At 37.1% G+C, this 19,863-nt stretch overlaps 1 protein-coding gene across 9 annotated transcripts in view; it reads left to right on the top strand.

Moving 5' to 3' along the window:
• Positions 1-19,863, top strand: part of LOC101890034 (muscle-specific protein 300 kDa) — a 204,563-nt gene that overhangs the window by 15,860 nt on the left and 168,840 nt on the right. For 7 of the 9 annotated variants that reach the window (XM_059121314.1, XM_059121313.1, XM_059121312.1 and 4 more), the window contains exon 1: positions 3,388-6,759. The exons of the other annotated variants lie outside the window; for them this stretch is intronic. In XM_059121314.1, the coding sequence (XP_058977297.1) occupies positions 4,380-6,759 (2,380 nt within the window). In that variant the 5' untranslated portion in view covers positions 3,388-4,379. Of the gene's footprint in view, positions 1-3,387; positions 6,760-19,863 lie in introns of those variants that run through there. 9 annotated transcript variants of the gene reach the window in all.

The raw sequence follows: 19,863 nt of genomic DNA, 5'->3' as shown, positions 1-19,863 counted from the left end.
GTCTATTTCCTTTCTCTTGCGGTGTAAGTTCTTTCAATTTCAATGGCTTTATCCCGAGATCATTTTTCAATATTTGCCGAATGGAATATTGCGATATGTTCAGCTCACGATCCATTTTTCGCCACTGCGACACGAGTTTCGATCAAGTCACTTCTTTACTTTCGAACCATTTCTGCGGATGTTGCTGTTTTCTTCCGTCCACTTCCTTGACGTCGGGGTGTTCTAACGATAGCCACTTGTGGTTTTCCACCCAAGTATAAAGAAATGACACTATCATTTTTCTGGTAAATTCTTACCAAAATGCTTTTGTACGCTTGTAAACAATATAATGAGCTGTCATTGGAATAATAACAGCTGTCGGACATGTGGCTTAGAAGTGACAGCAGTCTGAAGTTGCATTATTTTATATATTTTACTTCATTATATATAAAAACCTTCAATATAAATTATAATTTGCTATCTTTGTAAAAAGTTGAAAAAAAAAATAAGAAACAATGGCCCAGTAGGTATGTTGTAGAAAAAATACTGTGTGACTTGCTTAAATAGAAAACAACTTTAATAAATGAAAATAAATCTCCCAAATTTATTTTACTTAAATAAATTATTAGCACTAAATTTCGTTTTAAGAAAATCAAGTTGAAATGAACTGAACTTAGGTACCTACCAATACTTTATCGAGTTATTGATCGTTTTCATGATATCTGTTGCACTACGCTGCTGTTGTTGTTGTTGATTTATGCTATTGATCCGCAATGTGAAGGTTATCGGTGAACAGATTTGCTATGCGCCAGTGACACGAAAACAATATTTTTTACGGTGTCACTCACTCAGTGTTTGAGGTGAACACCTTTTGGATGCGATCACTGCATCGACAATTGGAAAAAACAAAACCAAAAACATAGATGCATTTGAAACAAGTTTGAACATTTATTAATTTTTTCTCTTAGTTTTAGTTAGAACGAAAAAATAACAAAAACGATTAAATGACATCAGCAACATTACAAAGTTGGGGTTACGTCAGAACCATTTGAACGATTTGAAATCGAACAAATAAGAATTTAAAATTGTATATGGTAAATGGACCCTGTATTTATCGTTGTCAATCAATAAAAAATAAATACCTACGCAATTTTTTAAAATCCTTTAAGAAGTTTACATTTAATTCAAAGAAATACAAATAAGTAAAAGAAATGAAAACAGCTCCAGTTTTCAAATCTATTTTTTTTCGTAAACTAATTCAAGTCCAGAAATGTCACGTTAATCAAAGTCAGCTTCTTTAATGTTAAAGCTCTCATTTTGGCATGTGACTTGTTTCTCATTGAATACACAGTTTATTACATTTATACATACTTACATTTGAACGTATGTATGTGCGCACATAAACACACATTACTTTTAGCGCCACCAATTATAATTAGATACCAGTGTAAATGCCACCCCATAATACACGAACATTTTCGCGAGAGGTCTCACAACTATTTACGACGAAGTATTTTTACCCCTCGGAAAACCGGTCGAATTTCTCATTAGCCGGCAAAGTTGACAACAAACTTTTGTATGTCGTCGCTCACTTAAGAGAGTATTTTTATTTTGATTTGTATTTTAAGAGAGTAATTGTTCAATTCATGCAATATGTTCAGTTTCTCTTCCAGGAAAGCGTTTTAAATTCCATCACATTCAATTTGAATGTTCGAAAGTTTGTTTGTATGATTCAAACTTTCGATTATTTATGATGGAACAGTTGTTCGTAGTTTTTTATGAAGTCGTTTTTGAGAAATGACATTTTACGTACAATGGGCAGAGATTGTTTTTTAAATAAATTAACTGAGTTTTTTTTTTTTTCGATTCTTAAGAATTATTCTATTTTATTTTAAAAATGAAATGTTCGGCTTGGGATTCGAACCGAACAAACAAAATGATCGTGTTTATTTGCCAAAAAGATCAGCTGAAAATGTGCACCTTCGGTTAGCCACCAGAACTCAAGCGCAGGCCTTGGTGATGATGTGGGCCGCCATAACAGCCGATGATCGCCTCCGCTCGTATTAATCGACCGGGGCATAAGAATAAATGTCGAATATTATCGCGTAATTATTTTGGAGGGTGTATTAAAGCCTTGAGCACGCCAACATTTTGGCCGCAGACCTTGGACATTCCAACAAGACTCAGCTCGCACCACCCAAGAATGGTTACAAAATGAGGTTCCTCGCTTCATTTCCAGCGCACAATGACCACCAAAATCTCCGGATACCAATCCGTTGGACTATTTTGTCTGGAGTATTTTGGAAAGCAATCTTGGCACTAAAAAATACCAAAGTGTCGATCACCTCAAGCAACCGCTTCGCCTGGAATGGGCCAAAATACAGCAGAGAAACATTCGGGCAGCGTGTGAGGGTTTCATTGGCTATAATTCGTGCCAAGGGCGACCAATTCGGACAAATCTAAACATATTCAAAATTTGATGCAAATTTGAAGCAATTCCGGTGAATAATGTCGCTAGAATCATCAAAATACCGAATATCGGGAGGTACCGTTATATAGGGGCTATACGAAGACGTGAACCTGCACAGGGAATTTTCTGCCATAGGCCGTAGTATACATTACGAACTTCCAATACCAAATTTGAAACATTTCCGGTGAATAATGTCACTAGAATCATCAAAATACCGAATATCGGGAGGTACCGTTATATGGGGGCTATTCCACAACGTGGACCTACATGGCCCATTTTCAATACCAACAGTATTGCAGACATAGTAAACATTTGAGTAAATTTTTTTCAGCCTACTTCATTTCGTTCGGAAGCTAGAGTGATTTCCCAAGACGGACGGGCAGGCGACAATTTGTGGGGTCTAAAATGTATATTACAAACGTGGTGGAGGGTATAAAAATAATGAAAATATTTTTTTTTCACTGTCGAGGAAGTGACTTAAGTGATTATTGGAAGTAACGCTTTATACGCTATGATACGTGATTTTCACTCTGGTAGTCCTATTAGAATTCCATTTCGTTGCTTGCTCACCTTGTCCATATACATGAAATACTTAAAAAGGCCTCAGAATCTCTTTAAAACAATCTCGTGGCGTTTTCACCTATTCCATTTACCCTAATAATGGTACGATTAGGAACAATATTTTCTTATCGCATATTATTTTAAAATTGTCCAAGTCTATCTTCACAAACGCTTACCAATTTCAATTCATGCCGTACATTTTGTTGTTCACAAAGAGTAACATTTCAAGTTTTACCATCACTGATAAACACTCTCTTACCTTGGGGTCTCTCTTCCACCACTTGCACGCTTCTCTTAACTGAAATTCAAGTTGTTGTTTTTCTCACCAACAAATAACTGCGCACCCAGCAAAGGTATGTTAAGTTTGACTTGCCGTTTCAAAAATCAGTAACGAAAACGGCATCAGCCACTACGGATTGGAATTTTTTAGTTCGTTTGAAATTGTTTTTGATAAGGAAAAATAAAAGTGAGACAGCACACACAGTGTTAAAAGAAACAGAAAAAAGAAGAATCATTTTGAGTGAAAGAAGATGAGTTAGAATGCTCGCTAAGAATAAAACAAAGTAAACATCACCATCGACGGTGTAAACCAGAAAGAGGTGTTTGATAACAAAAGAAGAAAAATTAGATAATAAATCAAAAAACCAGTAAAAAAAGGAAGAAAAGATTGTGAATGAAGCAAAGAAGAAAAACTCCAACCAAAAACGCCCTTTCCTAGGTGTATCAAGCAACAACAAATAAAACAAGAAAGTTATAGAGAAGTGGTTGAAGTTAGAAAACCAGACCAGAAGATTCCCACGACAGACGGCAAGCAGCCAAGCTGCTCAGTGTTCGGCTTACGTTAGGAGGACGACAAAAGAAAGAAAAAGAGCATCGTTTTTTATTTATGAATGGATGAGTGAATGGCATCCCAAAAAAAGTTGGAAATTTGCGTTTGAAATTTGTTATTTAATTTTTGTAAGTGTTTGTGTTATCAGTTTCGAAATTTCGCCTGTCAAACGTAAGAAACCAAAATTAATTCAAAAAACGAAGGAAATTCAAAAAGAAAAAACAAAACTGCAAAATAGTGTGTGAGAAAATTGTGTGTAAAATTGTTAACCCATTTACCGGCATTTGCACCGCCCTTACGAAGCGAGTGGTACACGTTCGGCGTGGTCCGTGTTAGGAAAAATCAATTCGAGTTGTCGTGCAATTTACGTTCGTTTTGTATTCGTTGTAATGTGTCCGTACTTACCGTAATTTCCAAGTTGTAAACGTTTTCATTTAAAGAAAAGCCGAAAGACCGAAAGAGAGAAGGAGAGCCAGAGAGAGCGCAGTACTTAATAACCGCTTGTGAAAAATTGATGTGGGACTTAAATGCTCGTCGACAATGGATAGTAGCACAGATAAAAAGCACGAGCAAGACCCTCCACCGACGACGGCTGAAGGAGTCAATGCCGGCAATCAACCACCACTACCACCGGAAAATACGCAACATGCTCCTGTGCCAGCAAAGCGCAAACGTCGTATAGTACGAACAGCTGTTGAGTCATCTACCACCACGACTAGCAGCACATTGTCCGGACAACCACATGTTAGCAGCCAAGGCCAGAGGGATGTGGAGGACACGACTACTGTTGGTGGCCCAAATATTGCTACTGTCAGCGATCAGGTGTTTGGGTCAGAGCTGCACGAATCATCCACCATTACCAGGACTTTTAAGAAGACAATAAAGCAATCCCAGGAATTTATGCATTCATCCTCCAGTTCCCGAGAGTATTTGGTTGAGGAGGCCTCGGAACGGTTGACCACACCACCTCAAACGCCTCAACGTCTGAAGAAGAAAGTGGCCTTGTATGAGAAGGTGTGGTCCTCAGGAAGTGGAAGCGGTACGGAACTTAATCTTCCCATGGACACTTCAGTGCCTAGTGGCCAAGAGATGCCCACCAGCGATGACAATCCCTTCGACATTGATGTGTTCGAGATTGAGAAGCGTCTACGTGAGGAACGCAAACGTGGTTTGGCTGAGGCCGAAGCAGCTAAGCAGGCCTTTCAGCAAATACAACTTCGCTCGACGCCCCAGCCCAAGCCGCGCAAAGTAGAGGTGCAGGAAGACCAATTGGCAAGTCCATTCAATGTTACCCTGAAGACAACCAGTAAGATTACGCCTGGCGCGGTAACTGGTCGCATTGAATTGGAGGAACACTCCAGTTCCTCGAGTCCCTTCAATGTCACGTTACGCACAACTCAAAGATATCGACGCCATCCGCCACCTCCAATGGAACCCTTCGAGAGCCCTTTCAATGTTACGCTACGCACTACAACCAGACATCATTCCTCGATAACGCCCCCCTCCTCGGCATCGTCCTGTTCTTTGAGTCCTCTTAGTCCAGATGGCAAGTTGGCTTCGGCCAGATTTTTAGAGGGCGAAAGAACCGTTCGTGAGGTGAAGTCAGCAGATGGTGTCACCACCATTGTCACCTCTTCCATGACATCGGATGGCAGTAAGCATGAGGAGAAAATCTTCCGTCATGGCGAAGGTTACCTATCGCCACGCAATTCACCACATCGGGAGATGAGAGCCTCGACTCCTTCCCGCTCGGTGGATATGATGGCCGGTGGTCGCCGTATCTGCATCAAATTGGAACAGGAGGAACAGCAAATGGAAATGACAAGCAGCTACAGTGAATCCTTTGATCAAACTGACTCACTTTCGGCCAAACGACGTCTATTCGAGCCTTCCGTGAGCTCAGGAACGGTTTCTTTGGAAACACCTGCTAACATTGACATTATTGTGGGCAAAGGCACTCTGAGCCACCCCCAACAGCTGCAGCAGCAATTTCACGTGGAAACCACCAAGCAAACAGAACAAATGCCATGGCAAACGCAACAACAACAACACCACCACTACCACCCTTCGAGCCCCTCGACCTTAACTGCCAAGACTACGACAAAAATAACAACTACTTCCCATCAACACCAGACCAGCAGCAGCAGAAGCAGCAGCAGTCGTCGCAGTGAATCACAATACGAATCCTTTGAGACCGTTCCGGGCAGAAAGACGACTAGTCTTACGAAAACGATACAATCGCAAGGTTCTTCGCCCTCAGAAGAATCTCAACGTGGATTTGTAAAAAGAGAAGTATCCACCCAAGCAACGACACCGCCAGCACCTGCATCCGACCCATCACGGATTGGTTATTCCCCCACATCACCCCGACAGCAGAAACCGCACAAATATTTCTTTGGTGAGACGTTGGACGTTGAACGTCAGATTGCGCACACTACGAGTAGTACAGCCGCGGGTGGCGATTTAGTTAAGAAACGTTTAGAGCTCCTGAATTACGGTCGCGACGGTCTCGGTCACGGTAGTGGCGAATTTGCCCACAAAGCGTCGTACCAGCATCAATCGGCTGAAATATCGGACGATTCGGATACTGAGGGTGCCGCTGCTAGCAGCATTGTTATAGTGCCAGCACGGTCTGCCGCCACGTCCGATTTGGAATCAAGTGCCATAACGACAACAGTCCATTCCCAACAAACGCATTCCACAACGGCTAGTGTCCCTAGCCAGGGTACTTTGTCTAAGAGTCTGCCCTTGCCGCAGACTCAACATCCTCAAAGTACCGTTCACAACACCTCCGCTACAGCAGCAGCAACAACTACAGCACATTCCACAAACGAATACCAGGAATTCCAATCCACTATGGCAGCAATCAATTTTGCCCGTAGTAATTCACAATACGATTCACACATCAAGGAGAAACGAGGTAAATATATTTGGTGTTTAGTTTTCCTGCCTCACCTCCGCCCTTCCAACCGTCCTTGCAGTTTCATGTAATTGTATTGAAATGTAACCGATTATCGAAGTTATCGATGATTATGGTTGCCACAGATGAATGGGAGAGTATATTTTAAGGTTTATACGGCTCTTGTGTAAAAGAATATTTTTTCCTTGCGAATTGAAAGCGGATGCGGGATGGTCTATAAATTAAATACAGCCATAGATTATTCGATATTAAAACAGGTTGGCTTTTATTTAGCACATCTCTGCTAATTTATATATTACAATCTCAAGAATTCGGTGTGCCAGTGTGTCTAGTATTTGCATGGTTAATATTTTTCCGAGAGTATTAAATAACTACTTGCTCTTCCACCATTTTTTATCTATCAATGAATTTGTTGACTTGTATTATTTGTTTTGCCATAGCTTACCCCGATAAGATAAACTCGGACTCTTTTGAGACCTATAAATAATGATCTAAACCATGATATGTACATTTGTAACTCGAAAGATTTTTAATTGGAATTTAATGCCTTTGAAATTATTTTTCACCTCTAAATAGTCGTTGTTGATTTTTGAAGTCTCTACTCTAATACAATCAATTAACACTTGAACATTGGCAATGTTTTATTTATTTTATCTATCAGATCGCTATTTGTTGCTAACGTATTTCAAAAGTGGCAAAGTATTTGGAAAACAAGTTAAAAAGTATCGGTCGGGTTTGCCGACAGATGTATACCCTCAGTCTATGTTCGATTATTTAAATATATTTTGACTTGTGTTATGATTATTCAAATTGTTGACCATCTATGGAGTAGATTCCGAAGGAGTGGACCAATATTATCCATTTCGTATCGGACCTTAATAAATATGACAAATATTACGAAGTGCCAAGCTTGGACTATCTTGGTTACTTTCTTTATTTTATATGACATCTGTGGTAAATTTTTGAAAATGTTAAAATGTGCGGTGATGTACCGATAAACCGAAGTATTCCATTGTTATACTTCAACTAATACAAATAAAACCAGCAAAGAAAGTCTTAAAGTCGGGCGGGGCCGACTTTATGATGCCCTACACCACTTTGCAGATTTAGTTGAGCTTCACATAACAATTAAAACTTTATATGGGATAATCATACAAGCTATGAGTATAATTATAAATTAAAGTTCAGTCCGAAGAATTTGAAGTCCGAAGAATTTGTATCTTTTTAATTGAGGCTTGTTTTGCCCTTTTGGTGCACAATTACCTTGAAATCGGATAAAGATATATGGGAGCTTTATCAAACTCTGAATCGATCTCGATAAAATTTGGCAAATATATTTCTGGGCTGTATTTGATATATTTCCCTGAATATCGTTGTTACGGAGTGCATATTACGGCTGTGAGCAACAAGTATAACAAATCGGATGAACAATATATGTGGGAGCTTTAGCTATATCTGAACCGATCATCACCAAATTTGACATACTTGATTCTAGACTCAATTCAGTCGTAAGTACCAAATTCCATCCCATTTGGACTAAGTTATATATGGGAGTTATATCTAAATTTTGACCGACTTTCTCCAATTTCGTATCTTTTATTTCGCTTTCTTTGAGCGGCTTGTTTATCAAAAGTTTGAACCCTATGAGGGGGAGGTACGAGAAGAAATGGAAATGGTCTAAATGGAATCGGAAGTTAATTTCGGCCTTTTCTGGGGGAGGTACCAGAAGGAGTGAACCAATATTGCCCATCTCCGAACTCGATCTAAAAATATTACGATGTACCATGTTTGGACCAATACCCTCCATACTATGGTGGATGACATAAAAATGCGCAATTTTCTATAATTCGCCAACGAAGTTGACAACTGTTCTATAATCCGCAAAAAATCGCCATGTCGCCAAATCAAAAATTAAGTCTCCAAACAAATTTGAAAATTGACACGTTCGGAGAGAAATCGCCATATCTGGCAGAATTCAGAATGTCGGGTGTATTTCATTCGGTTTGTTTCATTTTCTGAAAAAAAAAAAAAAACGAAAATAATATGTCTTCGCTAATGATGGTAGGAGTACCCTTAATTCGGGAATTTGGTTCACTTCTTTGCCAGAATAGTAGAATTTATATGCCGACAAAATATTACCCTATCTCAATCAGTATAATTATATGAAATTAAATAATTTGGAAAATAAATACTCATATTAAGCGATTGAGCACAATTATAACTAATTTATAAATGTTAAATAAACTTTTGATTGAATTAAATTAAAAAAAAAATCTCAACTTTAACCTCAAAGGATGATCTAAGTGTTATTGACTGCAGCTGTCGGCCTACCAGCCAGTCAGCCAGTCAACTAGACAATCAAACCTATCAAATCGCTATGTCATTGTAACTCAATCGATAATCTACGTCGTATGTCAAGAGAATCAAGGCAAAATAGCAACAGCAACAACAAAAAACACCAACAAATTTCTTGGCTAAATACTCTAACGAAACAAAAATGACATCATTTTTTATTCTGAGTGTGTAAGTGTGTGTGTGTGTGAGCTATTTGCCACATTATTCCCTCCTTCAAAGTTTCACTGGAAATATATTTTATTGTTAATGACACAACATTCTCGTCCTCGGCTTGATTTGAATTAAACATTTAGTTTTGGTTAATTTTGAGTTTGAGTTTAGCATTTTTCCATATGGATTTGAAATAATCCATGGGAATGGATGTTGTTGCCTGGCTACCCGTATTACCGGCGTGCCGAAAAAAAACACATAGAATAAATATTTAAATATTTATTTAACATTTAGTATAAGTTGCTGTTGTTGTTGTTTGGACTTTCTGTCGTTCATTGGCTGTGCTTTCTTAGAATCTCATTTAAGACTAGATAGAATGAATATTTGTTTTTAGTTTTGTTGTTTCGAATATTATTGTCATCGTTTTTTTCTCATCTCATCATTGGTGTTCCCTTTTCTGAGGAGACATTGCAAGCCAACGTCAACTGGTATTCCAGTAGGATGGTCGCAAGCTTTATGTCCACATTAATTGTTTATTTATTTGCTTTTATTTGCCACATTTTGTTGTTGACTGTTTTATTCTTGGCTGCTGGCGATGATATCATTTGTTTGTTATCTTGAGGTTGTTTTTAATGCTTTTTAAGAGTTTATTGGATCTACTTCAAAGTGTAATTTGAAAATGCCATTGAAGAATGATTTTTCTTATGGAGTTATTAATATTTATTGACAAACAATGAAATGAGCTAAGCGAGATATTTTTAATTCTTATAGTCGTTGGAAATTTTCAAAAAAAAAAAATAAAATAAATAAATAAATAAATAATTAAATAAATAAATAAAAAATAGAATCCCTTAAAAATCTCTTAAATACTTAAAAGACGAAGACGTGAACTCGCATTGGCAATTTTCTGCCACAGGCTGCAGTACCCATTTCGAAGTGCCAATTTGAATTTCTAAAATCATCAAAATAACGAATATAGGGAGGTACCGATATTTAGGGGCTAGGGGCTATACGAAGACCTGGACCCGCATAGATAATTTTCTGTCATAGGCTGTAGTATCCATTACGAACTTCAAATACAAAAATTAAAACATATTCGGTAAATAATATCGCTAAAAAAAACATTAAAATATTGAATATAGGGAGGTACCGTTATATGGGGCTATGCGAAGATATGTACCTGCATTGACAATTTTCTGTTATAGACATACAAGGTGAGATAAAAAACTGCAACAAAGTCAAAAGCCATAATTTTTATTATTTGGTTTTAATTTTATTTAATGGAAGCGAAAACTGTTGGAAATAGCATCAAATTTTAGATAAGTTTAGATTTGTTCGAATTGGTCACCTTTGGCACGAATTATGGCCTTCAAACGGCCAATGAAACCCACACACACAGCCCGAAGGTTGCTCTGCGGTATTTTGGCCCATTCCCGGCGAAGCGCTTGCTTGATGTGATCGACACTTTGGTATTTTTTAGTGCCAGCCTTGCTTTCCAAAATATTCCAGACACAATAGTCCAACGGATTGGTATCCGGAGATTTTGGTGGCCATTGTGCGCTGGAAATGAAGCGAGGAACCTTAATTTTGTAAACATTCATGGGTGGCGCGTGCTGAGTGCGATGGTGCTGAGTCCTGTTGGAATGCCCAAGGTCTGCGGCTAAAATTTTTGAGTGTATATACCCTCCAGAATATATTCGCGATAATATTTGGCATTTATTCTAATGCCATGGTCGATTAATACGAGCGGAGAGCGACCATCGGCTGTTATGACGGCCTACACCAACACCATAGCCGGCGCTTGAGTTCGGGTGGCCAACCGAATGTGCACATTTTCAGTTGACCTCCTTGGCAAGTAAACTCGATCATTTTGTTTGTTTACAAACTGCTGGACAACGAAAGTTTTCTCATCGGAGAAAATCAAATTCGGCAGTTCGCCACTTTCGGCCAAGTGAAGCAATCTTTAGCTCTTCTGAGTCTATTTTTTTCTGTTGCGGTGTAAGTTCTTGCAATTTTTGGCATTTCAATGGCTTTATCCCGAGCTCATTTTTCAATATTTGCTAATGGAATGGTTCAGCTCACGAGCCATTTTTTGGCCACAGCGATGCGGGTTTTGATCAAGTCGCTTCTTTACTTTTCGAACAATTTCTGTTGATGTTGCTGTTTTCTTCCGTCCACTTCCTTGACGTCGGGCTACGCTACCAGTAACAGGTAACGTACGAGACACAAAAGATTTATCCACATTTAAATGCGGGAGTGCTCTAACGACAGCCACTTGTGGTTTTCCAGCCAAATAACACTATCACGATTAAATTCCATCACGAATAACTTTTTTTCTGGAAAATTCTCACCAAAATGCGTACAGCTCGTAAACAATATAATGAGCTGCAACTGGAATAATTTTAACAGCTGTCGGACGAGTGGCTTAGAAATGACAGCAGTCTGAAGTTGGTTGCAGTGTTTTCATCGCACCCTGTATTTGAATTTTTTTTTTATCTGCATTCTCTTAGTGTGAGAAGGCTAGAGGAAGATCGCTCTTTTTTTCCATCCTGAGGACTAGCTCATTTTTCAGTTCATTCCATTTTTCAGAAGAACTAAATCTGTAATTATTCGGTATTTTCTTTTGAAATATCGTTTTTGTTGTTGCTGTATATTTTTATGAATAGTCTAAATGACTGGTTCTCTTGTGATTTCCACAAAACCAAAATTTAGAAGTGATTTGCACTTTTTTTGTTATTTTCGCCCTTTTTCATATCGGAGGTGTCTTTAATTTATATTAGTTTGCTAAATCTAAAGAAGCATATTTTTTAGAAATAACGATTTAAATTTTGAATTTAAAAGACCTGCAACACTTAAAACTACATTATGTGTGAAATTGATATTTTAGGACAACACTTCAAATTTAAAATTACATTAAAGTGAACTTCGTGAAACAATTCACGAAAAACAGCAACAAAAATTAGAAAATAACAAAAAATATGATAACTTATTTTTTAATTTCTTTATGTGGTGAATTTATTTCAATGTTAACATTATTTATTAACCGTTTGATTTCATAGCAGTCAAAGAAATTGAACGGAAAAAATCAATATTGTTGATGTCACTCCTCAAAAAAAGGAAAGAAATTTCCAAGAAAGAGTGGACGTACATCTACACCATGACGCCAACTTATTCCTTGAAGAAGGAAACTTCTATCGGAATAAATCATATTGGTAATGAAATATTTCAAGCTAACACGACTCAAACCACGCACACACACATACACACTCAGCCAGTCAACTTAAAGCCAGCAACACCAGAGAAGGCCTTAAATGACTGCTGCTAAAAGCCGACAATCCAACAGCCAACAGCCATCAAAAACACAAAAAAGAAGGCCAAACCCGGGCCGCACCTATGTCAGACAAAATGAATTTGGGTTAGTTTTGTTATTTAGACGATGGCTGATGTTGTTGTTGCTATTGTTCCAGACATGAAATGGAAAAAGAATTATTCTTAACAATTTCAACCCCAACAACCGACAGTCACTCAGCCAGGCAGCCACCAGCAGCGACCACAATTTACCTGACTACGCCAACTAAAACGATACGCACGCACTCCACCCTCACCAATGGCCAAGTGAAGCCTTGGATCCGCTGGAATTATAGAAACAACAAACGAAAAAAAAAAAACAATAACAAGAAAGAAACAATAAAACAACATAAAAATATGTTAAATGGACTAGTTGGTTTAATGGTTGTTGGTTTTGTTTGTTGTTGTTTTTTTTTTGTTTGGTTGGCTACCCAGACTCCCCCTCATTAAAATAACAAACTATGAATAAATTATTTCTTTGTTTTTTTTTTTTTTTTTTGGTTCGCTGTTCGAAAGAGTGTTGCAAGTCAACTCGTTTAATTTAGCTCCCATTTGAATGATTACATAAAGCACAAAAAACAACGTTGCAAATAAATCCAATGAATGAATGAATTAATAAAGGAACTACTGGCTGGCTGAGTGATTGACTGCTGAATGAACTGCTTCAAAATGGATTACCCTACACCAGAGGTTGCTAAATGTAATTCATTTCGTCATTTCGTGTGCGATGTTGGCATTTGAATATGTGTAGTTTAGGACGAAATGGAATGTCGTCCCTCCATTTTTTTTTGTCGTTGATAAAGTTTAATAAGGTATAGCCCCGTTAAATTGTATTGGATATACAAGGTACGGCGTGATTTTGGTTACCTCCTCGAAATTGGTGTAGAACTTTTCGACGAATTAATGCAAACAAGGTTTTGGAATTTATAGCACATCTTGAAGGTGATATTTTCAATTCTAGTGTGAAATAGTAAAATTGTGACAAAATAATGTGCCCTCCATTATGATATAGAGTATTGATATAGGATGTGATGAACTTTTCAATAAATTTAAAATAAAAAAGAAAATTAAAAAAAAAAAACAATGTGTGGCAACGAGCGCCATCTACATATACACTAATATTTACAAAAACAAGTAAAAAAGCTGTAAGTTTGACCGGGTCGATTTTTGAATATCCTCCACCATTTGGAACGATTTTGGAAATTTTCAAAGAAATAAAATCCGTTAAAAATTCTGTAAAAATCTTTTGTCATGAACCATTACAATATTCAAATGCGAAACTTGAATAAAAAAATCGGTGAATAATGTTGCTAATATCATCAAAATTGCGAATATAGGGATGTAACATTATATTGGGGCTATGAAAAGACGTGGACCTGCACAGACAATTTTCTGTCATAGGCTGTAGTATTCATTACGAACTGCAAACACTAAATTTGAAACAATTCCGGTTAATAATATCGCTAAAATCATTGAAATGTCGAATATCGGAGGGTACCAATATATGGGGGCTATACGAAGACGTGGATCTTTCACAGACAATTTTCTGTCATAGGCTGTAGCACTCATTACGAACTTCAAATAACAAATTTGAAACATTTCCGGTTAATAATGTCGCTTAAATCACCAAAATACCGAATATCGGGAGGTACCATTATATGGGGGCTATACCAAAACGTGGGCCTACATCACCCATTTTCAATACCAAAAGTCCTGCAGACATAATACACATTTGAGTAAAATTTTACCAACCTACTTCATTTTGTCGGAAGCTAGAGTGATTTCCATAGACGGACAAACGGACGGACATCGCTAAATCGACATAAAATTTTATGCTGATCAATATTTATCGGTTCAATGTAAAGTAAAATGATCTGGAATAGATAGTTGAGACCATGTCTATCATATTTCATTCTTTTCTCTGCTGTTTTCCACCATTTTTCGGCGATTTTAGTATAACATATTTCCGTAATATTTCCAATGCATTCTTTGCATGTCGTTGGCTATCTGTTACCTGATCGAGACATTAAAGGATAATATGCATTTTTTTCAATCTTTATAGTTTAATGTGATTAATGTGATGTGAAAAAACTATAAAGATTGGAAAAAATTCATATTGTCCTTTAATGTCTCGATCAGGCAACATATGACCGATACCCCCAAATTTTTTCATTTGACTCTGGTCTTAACCCTGCACTATTTTTAATTTTAATACATACAGAATAAAGTGACTCCAAATTTTCCTGATATTTTATATTTCTTTCATAACTATGTCTTCAATGATCATTAATGTATAGGTGGTCTGTGTATTTGTTAGACAAATTTAAATTAATCTTCCCGGACATTGAAATCTGGTACTTTGAACTTCTATTAGGAAGAACCAATCTTCCCGAAAAAATGGCAATGAAGATCCTGATTGTGTAATATCCCCATATATAGCTGCTTTAAAGGTTCGTATATTTAACGAGGTGTACCATAATGTTAGTGAGTGGGAGGCTGACTCCCACAAAATGGGAACTGTAAATTTTAGGTATTTAAAGATCAAGGAAATTGCGGTATAAGTTTTTACATGGTTTAGGGAATAAGAAAATCGATTAGGGCGAACCTGTTTTTAACTATTTACTTCCAAATTTCCCGAACACAAAAACTGAAGTTGCTCACTCAAAGACCGACCTTTGCTGCATTGTAATTCTCATTCAGTTTGAGTATTTTTTTTTGCCGCAGATGATTTCTCGCTCATCAATATTCCAAATTCGTTTGTCGAATGAATTTTAGGTTTGCATGTGTCGGCTCACTTAACAGAATTAACATTTTTATTGTTGTTAATACTAACAGACAATATCAATACTTTATTATTATTTTTTGCCAATATCGATGGTTGTCGTGGTGTTTGTGTTGTTGTACATTGGTTCGACTGGAAGAGCCGAGTCTTCATAGACGAAGATAACAACAGTCTGTCGGTCTCACTGACATTTGCGTGTGAATTTTAATTTTCTTTTAAGGTTTTGCCAAACAAATTAATTCATTTTGCAAAAAAGCTGAAAAAAAACTGAAAAGTTAAAGAAAGAAATTTCCAACGATAAAGTTTATGTGTCTAGCCTTACGTTTAAAGCTTACAAACAACGAGTAGAGCAACAATAACAACAAGAGGAAAAACACAAAATTAGTGAAAAGATTAAAGTATGTACTTTGGGGTGTTTTTCGCTGCTGTTGTTGCTGTTGTTGTTCGAAATGTTTTCAAAACATAAAAGGCAAATAAAGTGCAAAATGGTAGCTGTGGCGTGGCGTGGTAAACCAAATTGTCTTGTCTCATTATTTGTTGTTACTGCTGGCACCCAGTACCTTCATTCATTCATTAGACGAACATGAAGACCCAACTCTTTCGAAAAAAAAAAAAAAAAAACAAATAATAATAATGGACGTTAAGTAATTATTGCCGATAATTGTTGAACAATTTGCCTAAACGCTGAAGTCGATGGCGCGGGTCTACAGAAACTATTTTTTTTTTTTTTTGCATGGCTGCTTATCATAAATCAGCCGACATAATTTTAGGGTTCAAAGGCCGGAGAATGTTTGAAGTAAATTAAAAATGGAATAATTACTGTATATTGGCACAAAAATATTGGCCGATGATTATGTTTTAAGAACTTGAATACAATCCACTTAACTTTAGAAACAAAAAAATAGAATCATTATGGCAGCATTTGCCTGATGTTTATCTGAAGGTCACAGATTTGTGTCGTGATATTTTAATAGATTTGTATGTTTATGACCCACTGTGCGACAGTCCAACTAATGAACAACATGTAATTGTACTTCTCAATCTGTCTTCATAATTAACGCTTTTAAATGCCTACTTTGGCTTTAACTCTATAATTTGTGAATGAGGCTGTGCTTTGTTTTGTTTAGTTTAATTTTGAGACATCCAACCACTCAACGTCAAACGGCCAACCAACCACTTTAGGAAGTTGCAAATTACCATGGCTTTGTTATTAAGGCGTTGGATAGATGATTTTTTTGGGGGAAAATTTTCAAAACTTTATTTCTCGAAACGAGATAGCTATTTTGGTTGCGCCAGCACAACGACGTGGGATGTTATTAATTGTAACACCTAAACAGTGCATTACAACCAGTAAAAAAATTAAGTTAATAACTGAAAATAAAATGAGATTTAAAATTAATAAGAAAAAACATAAAGACAATTACCAAAAAAAAAAAAAAAATAGTAAGGCCAAAAGACGGGCGGGGCCGTCTATATGATAGCCCACACGTATTTAGTAGAGCTTTCGTAACAAAAAAGAAGGAAATTTATGTAAATTAGATCTTACCAACTACGAACCTTATTTGAATGCGTATAATGGCTTTAGAGTAGTCACAATATGGGAACAGCTTAGAGAACAGAACTTCGGACCGCATTTAACCAAATGGGAAAATTCAGTTGAATATGAAAAAATCTATCCAATTTGGGCTGATATTACATATATGGCGAACAATAGCCGTAAAATCGGATGAAGTTGTATATCGAAGCTATATAAAATTCTGAACCGATCTTGATAAAATTAGACAGGTATTTTCGAGCTGTGTCTGATGCCCGGTATCAAATATCATTTTTGTGAAGTGTATAGTAGGCATGTGAGAGACTTGAACACCGAATCGGATGAAACATATATATAGGAGCCATAGCTTTCATCAAAATTTGAAGTATTTGTTTCTAGGATTATTCAGTCGGAATCACTAAAAGTCAGTCCATATGGCTTGATATTAGTTATTTGGTGCACTATAAACATGATATCGGATAAAGATATAAGTTTAGATTTGTTCGAATACGGCCAATGAATGTTGCTGCCCGAATGTTGCTCTGCGGTATTTTGGGCCCATTCCCGGTGAAGTGCTTGCTTGAGATGATCGACACTTTGGTATTTTTAGGGCCAACTTTGCTTTCCAAAATACTGCAGACACAATAGTCCAACGGATTGGTATCCGGAGATTTTAGTGGACACTGTGTGCTAGAAATTAAGCGAGGAACATCATTTTGTAACCATTCTTGGGTGGCGCGTGCTGAGTGCGATGTTGCTGAATCCTGTTGGAATGCCCAAGGTCTGCGGCCAAATATTGCATGTCCAAGGCTTTAATGCACCCTCCAGAATATTTTCGCGATAATATTCGGCATTTATTCTGGTGCCGCAGTCGATTAATACGAGCGGAGAGCGACCATCGACTGTTACCACATCGACCCACACCATCACCATGGCCGGCGCTTGAGTTCTGGTGGCCAAGCGAAGGTGCACATTTTCAGCTGACCTCTTTGGCAAGTAAACACGATCATTTCGTTTGTTTACAAACTGCTGGACAACGAATGTTTTCTCATCGGAGAAAACCAAATTCGGCAGTTCACCACTTTCAGCCAAGCGAAGCAACTCTTAGCTCTTTTGAGTATATTTTCTTTCTGTTGCGGTGTAAGTTCTTGCACATTTTGAAATTTCAATGGCTCTATCACGAGCTCATTTTTCAATATTTGCCGTATAGAATATTGCGATATATTCAGCTCACGAGCCATTTTTCGGCCACTGCGACACGGGTTTCGGTCAAGTCGCTTCTTTACTTTTCGAACCGTTTCTGCTGATGTTGTTGTTTTCTTCCGTCCACTTCCTTGACATCGGGCTACGCTACCAGTATCACGGTAACGAGCAATGGTACGAGACACAAAGAGTGCTCTAACGATAGCCACTTGTAGTTTTCCAGCCAAATATAAAGAAATTACACTATCACGAATCACTATCACACTATCGGACGAAGATATGTATGTGAGCTATATCTAAATTTGGACCGATTATCACCAATTGCAATAGGTTTTGGTCCTTGGACCGAACAACTGATTTGTGGAAAGTTTTATGCCAATCAGACAATAAATGCGACCTGTACCTTGTTTATAAAAATACATAGACAGACGGACAGATATGCATACACCAACTCAGAATGTGATTCTCTGCCGTCATCAAAAGGACCTATGACCACAGTGTGGTGCAGGGTATAACAAAGTGTCATGAATTGGTTTTCGGAATAAAATTCATGATTCCTATCTATATATTTCCTTCTAAAAAAAGATTTGTTATACCCTCCACAAAAGTAGGGTATATTAAGATTGTCATTCCGCTTGTAACACCTCGAAATATACATTTTAGACCAAAGTATATTTATTCTTTATCAGCATTAAATTCTACGTCGATTTAGCGATGTCCGTCCGTCTGTGGAAATCACTAGCTTCCGTACGAAATTAAGTATGTTGATAAAAATTTTTTAAAATGTATATTATATCCGCAGGATTTTTGGTATGGAAAATGGACCATGTAGGTCCACGTTTTGGTATAGCCCACATATAACGGCATATTCCGATATTCTGTTCTTTGATGATTTTAGCTACATTATTCACCGGACTCGTTTCAAAATTGGTATTTGAAGTTCGTAATTTATACTGCAGCCTATGACAGAAAACCGTCTGTGCAGGTCCACGTCTTCGTATAGCCCCCATATATCGGTACATACCGGAGGATGATTTTAGCAACATTATAAACAGATTTTTTTCAGGTTTCATATTTGAGTATTGTAATGGCTCTTGACAAATGTGGTCTATGCAGGTCCACGTAGTCGTATAGACCCTAATATGATGGCTACGTTCGCTATTTTTAAGATTTTAATAGAATTTTTAACGGATTTTATTTTTTGAAAATTGCCAAATTCGTTCCAAATGGTGAAGGGTATTCAAAATTCGGCCCGGCCGAACTTACAGCTTTTTTACCTGTTTTTGTTTAATATATTTTTTTGTAAATTCTCCCTCTACCTTGTTTCTGACTGCAGCCATTGTTTTTTTTATTAAATTTATATAAAGAATATTTAGTTTTTATGTGCTCTAAATTCAATAGAGAAAAAACCTTTGCTTCATTTCACAACTAACCTACCTTGGTGAGATTTTTCCAATTAACTGCTTTTTGCAAATAAATCTCAAATTACCTTTTGTCTACTACCTTTTATTGGCGTCATTGGGCTTTAGACCTCATTTTACTAAAAAAAGGCGAAAAAAATGTAAACACTGAAAGAAACTTGACTTTATAAGGAACTAGATATAAAATTTCAGTCCATCGAAATGTATATGATTATTTATTATATAGTTAAAATATATGTACTAACAACAAACAACAAATTAATTGCAATTATTTTTTTTATTTTCAGGTATGTACATTTGATTGGATTCAA

This window comes from Musca domestica, unplaced genomic scaffold (assembly GCF_030504385.1).
Source record: "Musca domestica strain aabys unplaced genomic scaffold, Musca_domestica.polishedcontigs.V.1.1 19, whole genome shotgun sequence".
Classification (NCBI taxonomy): domain Eukaryota; kingdom Metazoa; phylum Arthropoda; class Insecta; order Diptera; family Muscidae; genus Musca; species Musca domestica.
Note: the sequence above shows the minus strand (reverse complement) of the source record. Positions and strands in the feature narration are given on the sequence as shown.